The sequence below is a fragment of the Aquila chrysaetos genome, chromosome Z, assembly GCF_900496995.4.
Source record: "Aquila chrysaetos chrysaetos chromosome Z, bAquChr1.4, whole genome shotgun sequence".
In the NCBI taxonomy this organism is placed as follows: Eukaryota; Metazoa; Chordata; class Aves; order Accipitriformes; family Accipitridae; genus Aquila; species Aquila chrysaetos.
The window spans coordinates 63,744,933-63,759,905 of record NC_044030.1 but is presented as its reverse complement, the minus strand read 5'-3'; the positions used below and the strand labels follow the sequence as shown (position 1 = coordinate 63,759,905).

General features: G+C 39.3%; 1 protein-coding gene across 1 annotated transcript in view; it reads right to left on the bottom strand.

Annotated features, from left to right (window-relative positions):
• Positions 1-510: 510 nt before the first annotated feature.
• Positions 511-14,973, bottom strand: part of LOC115336506 (interleukin-31 receptor subunit alpha-like) — a 34,771-nt gene continuing 20,308 nt past the window's right edge. The window contains exons 9-15 of the mRNA XM_030003582.2: positions 13,971-14,129; positions 12,813-12,935; positions 12,074-12,226; positions 10,234-10,377; positions 8,006-8,102; positions 5,228-5,291; positions 511-1,723 (exon numbers count right to left, since the gene is read on the bottom strand). Coding sequence (XP_029859442.1) covers positions 1,241-1,723; positions 5,228-5,291; positions 8,006-8,102; positions 10,234-10,377; positions 12,074-12,226; positions 12,813-12,935; positions 13,971-14,129 — 1,223 coding nt within the window. The 3' untranslated portion in view covers positions 511-1,240. The remainder of the gene's footprint in view (positions 1,724-5,227; positions 5,292-8,005; positions 8,103-10,233; positions 10,378-12,073; positions 12,227-12,812; positions 12,936-13,970; positions 14,130-14,973) is intronic.

Below are 14,973 nucleotides of genomic sequence, written 5' to 3'. Positions count from 1 at the left end.
CAGATTGGTTCCTGCCAGTCCTAACAGACATAGAGAGATATAAATAAAGAGAAAGTGAATATAAATAAGGAAACTGCATAAAAGAGGTTTTGTTATGGGGCCTTACTAAATCCATCAAGGGCGGGATATGCAATTTCTTTGAGCTTTTTGTAAGCATGGCTATTCTATAATTCATACTGCCTAATATGCATGGAAATATTTGTGTGAATGTGAATCATCCTTCACTTTTAATGAGAGAATTTTAAAAGATGTCCATCTAAGGAGCCTCTGGTGCTTACAGTTCAGTTGAACAATTTCTCCACAAAATAATTTTAATAAAATGCTTCATAAACTAGAGACAACAATAAACTGGGTCTTCTACAATAACTGCAAACCATTAATGCCTAGAGAGTTCATGGGTGAGAAGCTGCTGTGCGCTAGAAAACCAGTTCAGACTCCTTGCACTGTGTAGATACATAATGGAGTCGCACAGACAGCATATTAATGAAGACCATTTTATCCCCTATAGTCCAATGATTCCTCCTCTATGCAAGCTTTGGAGGGATGACTAACTGAACTATCCACCTCTTGAAGTCTGTTCAACAGATATTGTAATTGTGTGCAGTATGACATCATACCTGGAACTACATCTCATAACAGAACATGAATGGATTTCTATGTCTGTGTAGATAAATGTAGGAAGAAATAGCCTTAATTTAATGCAAGTAAAAACTCCAGTACTAGTAATGATACTTATTATCATCTTCATTTACACAGCAATATTCATCTATGATGAATAAAGGTGTAAAGATCTAAGATGTATAAGCACTTGATAGTGCTTTACATAGATGGATAAGCATCATTTTCTATTCCTAAATTCAAGGCTTTTCACTCTTCTCTTTGGCCAGCTTTGACCAACTGGAGAGCTTCTTTGGAGTGGTAGACACTTTTGCTGGAATTTTTACTGAAGAACTTAATTATCAGATCTGAAAATCAAGAGCAAGAGGTACCTAACTGGAAGGGTTTCTCATACAGTTCCCTGAAAGTTTTGCCTGTGTGAAGACAGTAGGACTTTCCACAGAATGAATGTGGTGAAATAGCTAATCTAATTATATAATCAATCTATTTCACCAAGGAAGCTTATTGAAGCAGAGACTAACTACTGGCACAAGCTTACTGTCCTATGTGGTCTTAATGGCTCCATTCAAGCATCAGAGGTTTTGGAACTTGATTTTATGGTATGGGAAATTATGAAGATGCTTCAGTTCGAATTGACTTGTCCCATCAAAGTTGGTCCAGATGGCAAAAATACTACTTGGCTTTGTTTGAGGTAGTCTTGGGGAGCAAACAAAACCTGATGCTTAGTTTGTGCTGGCTTACTGCTTAGTTCCATTTCCAGATGAGGACGAGCAGCTCTTGCAGGCAGCTTCAGTGTTGGACTCATCAGGGCTTTCTGGCTGAACTCCATGCTGGTGTAGTCACTCAAGAGTGGTATTGTAATGGAAATGATTCCTTCTTCTTCACTTGTAACTCCTTCAGGGATTTCTTCATGCCTTAGGCTTATGTCTATGTTATTGGTAGGTTCTTCTGACTGGCAAGCGTCACACTTGCTGTCTTCTCCACCATTTGTAAAGAGATCTATCTTCAAAGGAGCCTTTGACTCATGCTCTATGACATAAAGGCTGGTGGTATCATTGTCTGACAGGGCTTGAAGCAGTGACCTTGAAATGGGTTTCCAATTAGTCTGCAAGACAAAACAAGGAGAAAGAATAATTTTAGCATCATACTTTTGCAAAGTGCAATTGCCAATTTACTGAAATAAATAACAAAAAAATAAAGGTAGGAGTCAGGCAGCCTGGTCCTGCCTATATAATATGCTAACTAGTCTATTTTATCTCAACTTCATTGGTGTTAGAAACATCAATGAAAGTATTTATTTCCCTAATTCAGAGGGCCATCTTCTCCCCTCCCACAGTATTTAAGCAAAGTTTTTTCTTGCTTTTATGTGTGAACGGGACAAAACATAGTGGTGCTAAAATGTAGGCTTCACTATGTGCTATTCTGAGACCCACAGCTTTCAAAAAGTTTAACAAATGTGTTACTATAAAAAGGCAGCAGCTTGAATTGAATAGCAGCCAAACAAGTTTTAGCTATCAGCTGCTGCAAGCAGTTTCTTATTCAACTTAATGCCATGTTGTGATCTAAGTATACCTTGGGTTACAAGTTTTTGCAAATTCTGGGTGATTAAATGGAGAACAGTTTGTAACTTCAAGCATCCTTCTATTCCACTTAAATTGTTCTGCTGGATTTGCCCACTTTTACCAATATTTTAAATTATGGTGAGGTTGGTATGTTCTCTGGTATAACTATTAGCTTTTTTTTTTCCTTTTTTTCCCTCTCCTCAGTTGCTCTAAATTTGTTTAAACTGTTATGGTTCTTTTGCAAGAAATAAATAAGTGTGTATTGTTTTTTCTTTCTTACAATTTGTGTTCTGACTTGGAAATGAGTATGCTATTCTTCGAAATCTCAGCAACCCTGCATAAAATACCTCTAGTTTTCTCTTGTAATGGGATGAGTAGATGCCTCTGCATGGTCAGCTTTTGCCTTCTTTTGAATAAAGATCTCTGTGATATGTACCTCCATTATCATATTTATTATGAACAGCAGCCTAACCAAATCTACACCTACCAAATCTAAAATAAGCTCTATATGAGCTTCTGTCTGAAAGAGGCACTAATAGGTAAAGAAGCAGCAGCATCTTTGAAGAATCTTGTCTAAATGTGAAGAACAGGACACTGATGGTGTGGTTGGCTGGTCATGTTAGTCTCCATAGTTCATTTTTGTGGCCTCTGTGTGCTGACTGAATCGAGAGTGTCTCCAGTTCTTCCTGCTGCTCTGCACCATGGGATGTATTATTGCCTTAGGTTGTAATAAAGAATGCTCTGTCTGGATTTAAAGTACAAATTCTCGGGCCACCTATCTGGACTATATATGTATTTCTGTCAAGAGCTGCTACATCACTCAGCTAACCTGATGGGGTTCAGTCTTGAAACCTACAAATAGAATAAATATATGGAATATAGTAAGATTTACTCCTTGCCTCCGTTTTACAGTGCTCATTTGGGGAATACCTTTCTCCACATTTCATGAACTGTTCATAATATCAGATTACTTCTAGGCAATATATATGGTAACTGCTTCAGTGTACTGTCTGTTCACATGGAGGTTTTTTCTGCCTTCCCCAAAACCCTTATCTGACATCTGTTATTTCCATTTCTGCCATGTTATCAACATTACAGGTTTTGTCTACCAGGCTTGGCTAATACAGGCTTCATTTCCTTTTATAGTTGCTTTGCCCCTGCAGAAACAGTTAAATGCCATTTTAAACAGTTATATTTTGCTTTTGAAGTATTTATGTCAAAGTGGCACTCTAGTTCATAGAACCTATTTGTCCTTTCTATAACATGTAGCCTCAATGTATTTCACTTGCACTTCTTCACAATGCAAATTATTCTTTGAACTTATTAGGTTATTTGGCTGGTAGTTCTCACTCCTTTCTTGCTGAACTCCTATCCTGCAGTTCAACTCCACCTAAGCTTATTATTACATCAAAACAGCTTCAGGTCTTGTGCTTTCTTTAAGGCAGAAATTCCCCAAATGCTGAATATACTAGATTCCTTTTTTGCCTTTAAGAAGTCTTACTTCAAACAAGTATTGAATCTGCAGATGTCCCACTTTCTAAATGCATGGTGGAGAAGAAGCAAGAGGATTAGGTGGAGTTATTTTTACTGAAGTGGTCAGTGAGGGACATCTGAATCCCAGCACTGACAACTGGAAGTTGCCTGGTGCTAGTAAGCAGATCAATTTCTTTAACTGAACAAAGCAGTGAAACTGCAATCTTCTAACAGCATCACTTTTGAAACTCTGACTTTGTACAGCTGTACATTTGTACATCTGATCCTCCTTTGTTCAGCACTATCTGGCTTTGGTAAAATGACTATCTGATACTACCTCTGAGCTCACCACTTCTTTATCTACATTTAGGTGGAAGAAAGCAAGCAAGGAAGTCCTCATCTGGAATATGAAAGTTCATACTTTTTCTGTTGAAGGAAGCAATGCTGATGTTCAGCAAAACCTTTGATTACCACCAGCAGCCTGCCAGTGTCTTCTGACATGTCATTGCTGATGACTTCATTCTGTGTCCTAGATTTGGACAGTGTCTGGCTTGTAGATACCTTCCAGCTTATGCCTGATCTTTGATTAAATAAATAGAAGTCTGCTTTGTTAAAGATCACAAGTTGGCTTGAGAAACTAGGTCTATGAGTAACAAATTAAGTTCAGGTCTGCCAGAAAAATCAAAGCGATTTAAAAAAGAAAGCAGTACAAGTTCCTGCTCCAAAAACGCGATGGTTGGCAGTCTGACACTTGGGAGATAAACTGATGTGTCCTAGAGGAAGGACTTTTGGTATCAGGTGTCAGCAAAACTGCAGCAGAATCTTGTTTAAAAGCAGGGAGGTAAGGGGACAAAGATGCAAATAAGTCCACTAATAGGCAAAAGTGAATAACATGGTCCCCAGCAGCCTCCTTCTAACACCTGATTTCCAGGCGCTTCTTCCGTCCTGAAATTCAGGTATCCTTACCAATGCATATGGGAAAGCCGTGGGCAAGATCTGAACGTGCTGCTGAACCTTGGTGCCTGTTGACTAGTGGATACTCCTCAGCCAGCTACCAGCTGACCAGCCAGAGACCCTGGATTGCTCTGGAGATGGGTAGAGACTGAGGGGTGAGGAGCGGATTTCAGAAAACACCATACACATGGCCTCCATCATGAGACTTCTGTGGAGTTAGGCCACGATGTGTTACTTTGTATTTTGAGTAACTTGTACTTAATAATCAGTTCCAGTTGGTGAAAACTGACTGGATATAAAAATTTCTCTCTTCAGACTCCATCTACCCCGATTTAACTTTGCTTTGTTCTTTTAACAACCATACCTTTAAATTCACTCTATAATATTCTCAGAAAAGTCTGAGAACCCTTGTTAAATTAAAAAGTGTATATAGTCTCTGCCTAAACAACAACCCTTCCCCATTTTATATTTCTAATGTTACCCTAGCTTCCGAGCTGTTGATACTACACATTTACTAGGGTGAAGTGTGAAAAGACTAATAACTAGCATTACTGATTCCTACTGATCAGTAGGAAAGATCTCCCTTGTCTATTTTTTCACACCATCAGAAGATTACTTGCCATATCTTGGAGTGCACTGCTGTTTCTTGGACTTGGTACACTGGGCCAGCATGATATTTTCAGCCTGTAAAGAAATATTCTAAATTTATTGTCAGGTTAAATGACTGACATTTTCTATGCATTTAAATTAACTACCATTTATACATAACATTTTCTTGGTATTTTCATGACGATCAAAACAAGACATTCTACAATGGCTATGAAGCATAATGCCAATCAAAAACTGAAGACCAAGCTTGGTAGTCTACACTGAAATGCTGAGTTAGAGATGATTAGCATATTTGTTTAAGGACAAAGGAGCTGTGACAGGAGCTGGTAATGTTGTCTCTTTCTCTATGTTTAATCATTGCATACTCCTAATTCACTACCATTTCCACAAACCCTCCATCTTCCTTGAGGACTCTTGGACACATAGGAGAAAGTTTGTTTTAGTAAGTATTTGCTCCTGGGCTTTTATCTAGAAGTTTACTTTCCCTCAAAGAGCAAGCTATTGCCGTATTTAGCTTCTGTGCAATGACACTGGTGGCCTGGAAGGTGCTCCCTGGGACCTGCAGACCAGAACAGGGGGTACAACACAGCTCCTGCTCTTTCCCAATTGTTTTGAGTTTGGTTCTTTCTGGGAGCTATTATATACAGTACCTCACTGTTTCACCTGACGTGAGCCTGAACACACCTTTGCTAAAAACTCACACCAGCTGTTTCTGCTGTAGTGGAAGGGGTTTGTAATGTAGAGCTGAGTTTGCTAATTGAGCTGTTCAAATGGGTTTCAGCTGACTAGTAAGCAGATCAGTTTCTTTAACTGAACAAAACAGACCACAGGTCCACAGACCTCTCCTCAGAGTCCCTTTTTTCAAGCTTCTTCCTCGCACCCAGGGGCTCGGAAACAACAAAACAGGCAACAAGCTGCTATGCTCTCCAGTCTCTCTGGGCCACCACCACCATGGGCACCACCTCAGCCATTGTCCTCCCTGGCCCTTCCCAAGAAGGCAGCCTGTAATGGTGGCTTGCCTGTCACTCCTGCCACCCTGGGATGCTGGTGCTAGCCCCAGGCTGGCAGTGGCCAGCTGTGATTTCCCTGTGGAGGGGCAGTAGTGGGGTGGGATGGAAATTTCAAAAGGAGTTTCTGCTGAGCTGACTGATCCTACTGGCATCAGTCACCCCTGACTACTCATCACTGGCTCCTGGGGGAGGAGAGGGAGACTGTCTCTTGGCATTTTTGAACTGATCAGCTCCCTATCAGCAGCTGCTCTCAGAGCACCCGCTGGTGAGCTTTGGGCAATGACTCACCTCCATAGGAAAAAACCTCAACACAGCTGTGAGAGACTGTGGGAGGTTATGTAGCCCATTACTCTGCCTTAGTGTTGGTTTCTGTGTTGTCTGGTTTTCAAATTAAATCTAGACTTCATTAGCTGTAAGGTACTTTGTCTCTGTTTAGGCTGTGGTTTGAGGTGAAGCCTGGGGCTGTAGATTTATTGGGTCTCCTTGCTGCTCCTATGAAGATAGGTGTTTGGCTGGCTGGGGAGTCCTTTTTTACAAATGACACGGGCAATTGAGATGAGGGGATCCTTGGGAACCTTCATCTCTGTTCCAGATGTTCAGTACTACTACATATTTAATGGCTGTTTTGTAGTGCTACACTGGGCTTCTGTGTGCTGTTTTTTCAGTTCTCAAAAAATTCTTTCCTAATGGGCCCAGACAATGAAGTATGATCTTATGTTTAACACAATGAAGTTTGCTCTAGGCCAAAACTTCTGTGTAGGTCTCAGAAGTTCTTATCAAAAAGGCTGGATCAGATAAAGAACAACTTAAAGTAAAATCTGAAAAGTAAAATGCACAGGAGACTTAATGTGGAGTGTGGTCTGTTTCCCAATGGCAAGGGCAGGAGGTTAGCCTGATGCATAAGCTAAAGACAACTATGTCACGCTGTACGGCTTTCAAGTCATGGGTTGTATGGTCTGTTCTGTTCTTTAGCAGCTGTGCTTTCAGCTTCTGAGACTGGTGCTTTGTAAAAAGGAGAAGAAAGGAGGGTAGTGTTCTAGGATATTATAATAGTAATATGAATGGTTGTATGCAACTAGGTTTATCAGAAAATGAATATTAGAACTCATTAATATGCAAGCCATTTTTCTTTTAGTGGTAGTGTATGCCCCTAACATTGTACCTCAGATTAATTTGAGGCGGGTGTGCTTTACTACTGCAGAGAACAATTTCTCCTAAAATAACAGGACCTCATCGATATCTTACAGGCACCCTTGTTATTCTCTCTTCTTCCTACTCATCCATTCATTACTCCTTCTCATTATGTGCTTATGTGCATAATTTATACAGTTAACATCCAAATGTCCTTGCAGGAATCTGCTTTGATGGCAACATCAATTTGTGTATGCTGCTAGAATTTATTTTTGTATTTCAATAGAAGAGACATGATTATCAGTTGGGAATGAAAGAGCAAAATAATCAAATGCATGCTTTTTCTGTATATATAACCTATTTTCTACTGTAAGAAATGGTCCTTGCCCTCTTCAAGGGTGTTTGAGACAGGAGGTAGTCAGATAACTGTATCAAAAGCAAAATATTATAGATTCTTGACAAACTACTTTGATCAGTTTATAGTGGTTTGTAATTGCTCTCACTGTGTAAATGAGTGGGGTGGCTTTTGTGTTGTGTGCTTTTTGAGTTGCGTTGCTTTTAATGCCAAAAAAGGCCCAGTGTTATGAATCTCAGGGTTAAACAAAACGGAAGTGCTGCTAACAGTTTCAGCCAATATTACCTTCTTACCTTTTAAGCACCAGAGAACAAGTGAGAGGTGCAAAAACCAGAATGAACATCATGCTGAAGCAAAGGCCAGTCACAAGACCTTCAAATTCTCCTTCATCTGATGGGAAACAGAGAGACTGAATCAGACTTATGGTATCAAGTATAGAAAGGCAATATTGTCTCTACAAGAGAAACATTTCAAACAGAAGTCAAGTCAAAATTTACACATGTTCTGGGATTCCTGTAAGTGAAATCTAGTAGAAACAAGACCTGGGATTTCTGGGGGGTTCTGAGGCTTTCAGGTTTGTATTTTTAAGATATCTAGATATACACGCTGAATTCTTAACTCCACCACCCAAAGATAAACACTTTATAACAAAAGAAGTATTCCTACTCCCCATGCTATTATGTGAGCTCTAGCTTGTTTAATGGATCAGGACCCTGATGCAGGTCTGACTTCATACAAAACCATTTGTGTGAAAGTGGCTTTTAATCTGTTTTGGGTTTTACTAGTAGGGTTTGGTTTTCTTCTGGTGAGATCCCACCTGGTCCTGAAAACAATAATATGGTTTGTGTATTTGGTAGATGCCATGCTTCACCTGTTAGGAACATTAGGACAATTTTATCTGCAGTCAGCCATTTGTCAACTCTTGCTGCGAATCTACATTAACACCTGCTTGAGATACTTACCACCACTGCCACCGCCACCACCACCGCAGCCACCCTCCCAACCCCCCGAAGGAGATAGAGTGCTTGAAAGGTTAATGAAGGTTGATAAAGTGCTCAGGCAGTGGGAGCAGTGCTGCTAACACAGGAACCAAAGCAGTCTGTGATGTGAAGTGTGGGTCGGGGTTGAGGTGTTCTTTAAAGATAGCTGAATCAAAAGTTTCAAAATAGCGCCAGGAAAGTGTGGTCAGTACATGATTGTGTTGCTGATACTGACAAACCATATTTGCAAAAAGGCTTGCTTTTTCTTTTCCTACCCACCTGCCAATAAAAAATTATTTTTTTTAAAAACAGACAGCTACTTGATTTTGCTTAAAAAGGTATTTGAAAAGCTGCAAATTGCTTTGCTGCTGAAAAAGGCTTTTATGACAAAGAAACCTGAGGTTCTCCTAATGGATTAAGTAACCTGTGAAATGCTGCAGAGGGGAGAAATAGTAAATGTAATGTTTAAATTCAATGTAATTACTTGATTTTTTAAAATTTTGCATTAAATTAACTCTGCATTTTTGTTATTTTCCTGAAAAATTCAATCCTATCCAAGGATTTCAAGGAAGATTTTTAATTTCTTTCCTTTTTCTCTCTGATTCATGCTTTTGACTATTCAGTTGTTTGTGTTTATAACTCCTTCAATTAATACAAAAAAGCTGTAGTGGGGAGAAGCCTTTTGCATACTTCTGTCTCTCAATTTCACAGGTTACTTTTCCTGTGGCTGATACTATCTTAGCCTGTTCTTTTCTTTTTTTATTTAGAAAGCTTCAATTGAGTGAAGCTGTGGACAAACCAAAAAAGGGTCTACTGCAGTGTTAGATTTAGTTTAACTGATAAGGTGCTAAAAATGGTTGGGAGACCATGTTTAGCCAACCCTATATGATTACAATATATGAGACTTTATAAATGTAACTGTATTGACCTTCTTAGCCTATCCAGACACCTTTGAAAAAACCAAGCTTTTACCAGCGAACTCTAGGACCTGTTACATAAAATCTACTTAAACTATTAGAAAACGAAAGATACTTTGATTAGCTGTCACCCACAATAGGAGCAACTGAAAGAGACTTTTTTTTTTTTTTTTTTTACAGTTAATAGCTCAGGGGTCTAACTGGAAACTGGTTTTACATGATTGCTCAGGATTTTGCCCAGAGCAAAGAGTACTGAACTTAACTAGTCACAGGCAGAATATTTAAACTGCTGAAATCTATGATAGGACTCAGCAATAAATAAATATATGTGCATGTAGCTAACATAAGAAGGTCAGAAAATGTTTCAGAGATGAGGAGCCCTAGCTAAGTCTTCCCTGCATGTTAGGTAATGAAATACAGGCAGAGCTGTTCTATGATGCATAGTTTACCTCTAACAAAGGAACAATTTTGTGCGTTTGCTATCAGTAAGTAAGGATTGAATAATAAATCTTGTGCATGAGCACTTTGTTACTCCTTGAAAATCAGGAAATGGTAGAGAATAATACCATATATAGTGCAAGGATTGATGCTGGGTAACACAGATGCATAGAGCTTCCACAGTACCGTATTTTGGAGTGCTGAAAGGCTGTGAAAGAGTTGGAGGTCCTTCGCCAGCTTTAGTGAATCCTGAAATCTGTACACGGTAGATGGTTTTTTCCTTCAGTCCAGTAAGATGGTAACTTGTGGTAGAAGAATTGAGAGTAACAGCTGAAATGCAAGAGGGTTTGGGGGAGGAGACTATTAGACAAACTCTTATGGCTGAGTCTGTATCAGTGTAGCTGGCTGCGGAAAAGGCAAAATTTCTGTGCCCTAATCCACACCTGGAGGAAGCCACACCGTGCAGATGTTCTCTGGATGGGTACAAGATTTCTCCAAAATACTTATGTACATTTTAAATCCAGAGTTAAAAAGCATGAGCTTTTAACACACCAAGGATGTTTCAGTGGTAGGTGCAGAAGGCTATGTATACTGCATGACAGGAAAATACACCTAACAGGCTGAACAGTGATTTTCATGCTGGCTGTAACAGCTGACATAAGGGCTAGACCCTGTCACATGCTTTACCCTCACTACAGTAGTCAGTAGTTATTCACCTCAATTAATACCAGTGCTATTACTCATCGCTCAGTGCAGAAAAAGGGCCATGCATTCTGCTTCGCCTACTTTCAGCTCAACCTTTCTTTTCTGATGGTGCAGTGACTTTTCCCCTGGCCAGAATAATGCAACCAATGATGCTGTAGTATGCCTTTAACGGGGCAGAAATTACTTTTCAAGTTTGCCACTGAGAATTCAAGATCTTCATAGAAGTGGAAATGGTGCTGCAGCCTATAGGCTTCCTTCCCCTAGATTCTCCAATAAAATTATTCTTCCTGCCTGGAAAACATGGCAATCGGGTGTCGTGTCACCGTTGCACTGACTGATTAGGGCAGAGGGGAAAAAAAAAAAAAAATTAAAAAAAAAAAATTAAGACCAGTCCTGGACACTCCTCTTCTGTCTCCTCTTGTGCTGATAGGTATTTGGGGTGGAATAGAGCCCCCTGAAGATGGTGCCAAACCTCCTGCTAATGCTGTGTACTTGAAGCTTTTGTTACTTTTTATGGTCCTGTAAAGGCATAGGCCAACATGAACTATAGAACCCGTGCTATTCTCCTTTGTCAGGTCTTAGGTAATATTTGTCTTCTATAACACGTCTTTAATTTTATTTGAAAGTCAGTGTGTGCACAGTTAATTTATTAATATTTATGGCAAGAAGAATTTCCACTGCAGACCAAAAGAAAAATGTTTATCAAAAGAAGTATGGGGATTTTTTTTGAAAACTGAAGTGTTTTGTGCTCACAACTTCATTTATTTCACTGTGTAGAGGGCACCTCCTTTGTAGTTAAACACAAAAGCTATCAATTTAAGAAAATGTTTCTAAAAATGAAATTAATAATAGTGTCTTTGAAAACAGGTAAGAAATACAAACTGTATTCCCTGCTAATTGAGTTCAGAAAAGAAATATATAATTTCTTAAGTCCTATAGAAAGGCTCAGAGTCAAGCTTGGCTGAGTTGCAATGAAACATAAAAGTACTGTGACTGAAATCTTAATACCTCAGAAATACTGAAAGCATACATCTTCCTTTCAGTATTACTAGAGAATTCTGCAGTAGTCTTAGAACTATAAGTTTTAAGGAAATATTTTCTTATCAGTATTTAATTTGACATGATACCCGGAAAATTCTAGGTATTCATAGGACCATCTAGAGCATTAAAACTCTAACCAGGACCTGACCTTTGAGAGCGCTCAGTTCTCACAGAAATCTAAGTAACTTAGTAGTGTGCTGCAACAGCACTTAATGGTCTGTGTGAAGCCCTTCTGTTGTGGCCTTAAGCTGCTGCTTTGTTCTGAGCAACAGTGACTTACCCAGAGACTTCTTCCTCGATGAATCTGTGTAGCTGATTCTGTATCCCTGGAGAACGCCCAAACAGTCTTTGGCAGCTATTTCGGTCCACTTCACAAGTGCAGAATGCTTTGTGATATTGAGAATTGTCACATTGGCGGGACCTGTCCTAGGAACTTAAAAATCAGATAGTAATTCAAGTTCTGCATCAATACTTATGCAACAGACATACAAGACTTAAACCTAGCTGCTTCCTAGAGAGCTCCTTGCCTGATTCTAATTGTCATAAATATAACATAAAGGATCGAAGAGAAAGGAGAAATCCCATAGAGTAAAAACCCCTCATCTTAAGCAATACCAAAGTAGGTAGAAATCGTGACTGTCTCATTACAAACACTTTTACTCCAATAGCCACAGCTGTACTTATTGCAACTGGCAATATAAGACTCTACCAAATTAGGATTAGAAAACCTGACTTCGGCCACAGTTAAATTTGAGCTACACGGAGTAGTAACTCTGAGACCCTCTTTCTGTTATTTTGGTAATGTCACATGTAATAACAATATTTCTGTGGACTTGTCAGTAAGGAACAACATTCAGGTCATTCCCTGCCAGTGCGTAACTGCTAGGACCAAAGGCAATGCTAACGGGAGACTGCTGTTAAGTCACCTTCAAAAGAAACTGTGTAGGATTCCTTTTATTGCTGCAGATAGGAAACAAGAAGAAATATAAGGCATGAGGTTATATAAAGGGGAGGAATACCTCCTTCAACTGAGTAAAAGTGGGTCACTCCAAAAGTCTTTTCATGTCTTGTGAAACTTTCACACTGACACACATCAGATGCATGTACCATTATTTTGTACAACTTATATGGCTGAAAATTGTCTGGAAAACAAATAAAGGTACATCAGGGTTTACTGAAAAGTTATAAATTATAAAAAAGGGGAGGAGAGACAACATTATAGCTTTTCTGTATAGTTTTTACTTTCTGAAATTCAAAGCATAGTGTAAGTTTACAGTGCTTTACACTGAGTACAAAATACGTGCATCCTTCCTCATTGTCTCTAGATGCTTAATACAAACTATTTCAAAAGCAGAACAAGACATAACACGGGTTTGCTTTTAAAAGATGCCAGATCTGCTTATAGTTTCCCTCTGGAAGGCTTGAGCTGCTGAAGGAGAAGTAGGGAACTGAAACGGCTGTAGGTGTTCCTTAGTCAAGGACAGATATTTCCCCCTCGGCTAGCATATTTAAAAACAAGCAAAACAACTAGATGTAATGTGGCAGTGCAGATGCTGCAGAAGGACCAAGGAAAAAAGTGCATTCATTTACAGAACTCTGAAGCTAAATGTTCTCTACTGTACAGAAAAGCCACTCCTGAACGGCCTTTGCACGAGTTACCTATATGAATTTAATCAAGATTTTTGATTACTGTCCTGTAAAAGTGATCCCTGGCTGCAGCTCAACATGCCTAGCTTGTTAAGAGTAATAGTAGAGTTGAGAACTTAGGCTCTGACAAGGACAGCCATTGGGATAAAAAAAATAATCTAAGGGAGACTGTAACAGAGAAGTTTATATTTAAAGTTAAGTTTACCTAGGGACAAGGGTCAATACAAGCCAGTAGTGTATAGGTCTGCCTGGAATGTGGGCAAGGAGAGATATCAGACTGGCAACAGCAGCTTAGCTGCATTTCTTGCGCAGCTGTGACCAGAAGAATCCTACTAAAAACTCTGCTTTTTATCTGCCTTGGTGTTGCTAACAATTAGATGACGTCTCAGCGCTGGACAAAGATAAGAGTTGCACTTATCTGGATCTTCAGTTTGCTCTTAAAAACAGGATGAAAATCCTACCCTCCCCAATCAAAAATAACCAATAAATGAAATGGTGCCCGCATAATTAGATGCAGTGGTTGCTCTTACCTAGCATGAAATTTCCAGTAGTTGTAGTTATTATTTTCATGCGCATATCGTCTTTACCAGTGCCCCAGTCAACCACAAAACATTTTGGATTGTATTCTGGAGTCCAGGTGACAACTGCATTAGTCCCCTGGTGTCTGACATGGATTTGGCCAGGCAAGTCTGTGAACAAATGTACCATTAGAGATCAATATACAGGAAAGCAGTTTTCTCCTCTCTTGCTTGTTTTCTCTCTTTTGCTCTTTTTCAAAGATGATTCATTAAGTAGTTATCATTGCAGGTGACCAGTATATAGGAAGGTTTACACTAATAAGTCAGTGAAGGAAACTTAGCATCTAATATTTTGCAATGGTCTCTGGGAGCTTCAGTGTTAATTGCTGTTCATGACCTTTAATTTCCCACAATCAGAAAAGGGGAAACGGCTGTCCCAAGCCTCTGGAAGAGGAAGCCTGATGTTGCTAAATAACCCCCTGTGAGCTGCTATTAACTGCTATACCTAGAGCAACTGTGAGATGGTGCTTACCTGGGGAATGAGGAGAAGGGGCTAATTATGGATTATAGCTATATATTTTCATATTTCATATACTTTGCATTATCTGCAAGGATCTTAAACATTTTGACATTTTTAAAGACAGATTATCAAACTAGGAAACACCTTCTGACTGAAACTAAGGGGGGAGAAGAGCAACCTGTCATTTTGGGCTAAGAAGTGGGTCTTGCAGCAGACAGACAAAATTCTCCATATCATCTCCTGTCTGAAAACCAATATAATAAAGTCAAATTAAAGAAAATGGCTGTACTAACTGAGGAAAAGTTGTGCATGCTGAGAAGGAATTTATCTTGGCAACACACTTAACACAAGTGTCTTCCCAGTAATTCATTATAGATACAGAGAACCTGCACAGAAGCACAACCAAATCTGAAACAGGAGTCTGGAGAAAGCCATGAAAAACAGGCTGAGAAGTTAAGTAAACAAGTAGCTGTCAGTTAAAAGATGGCTTGAGGT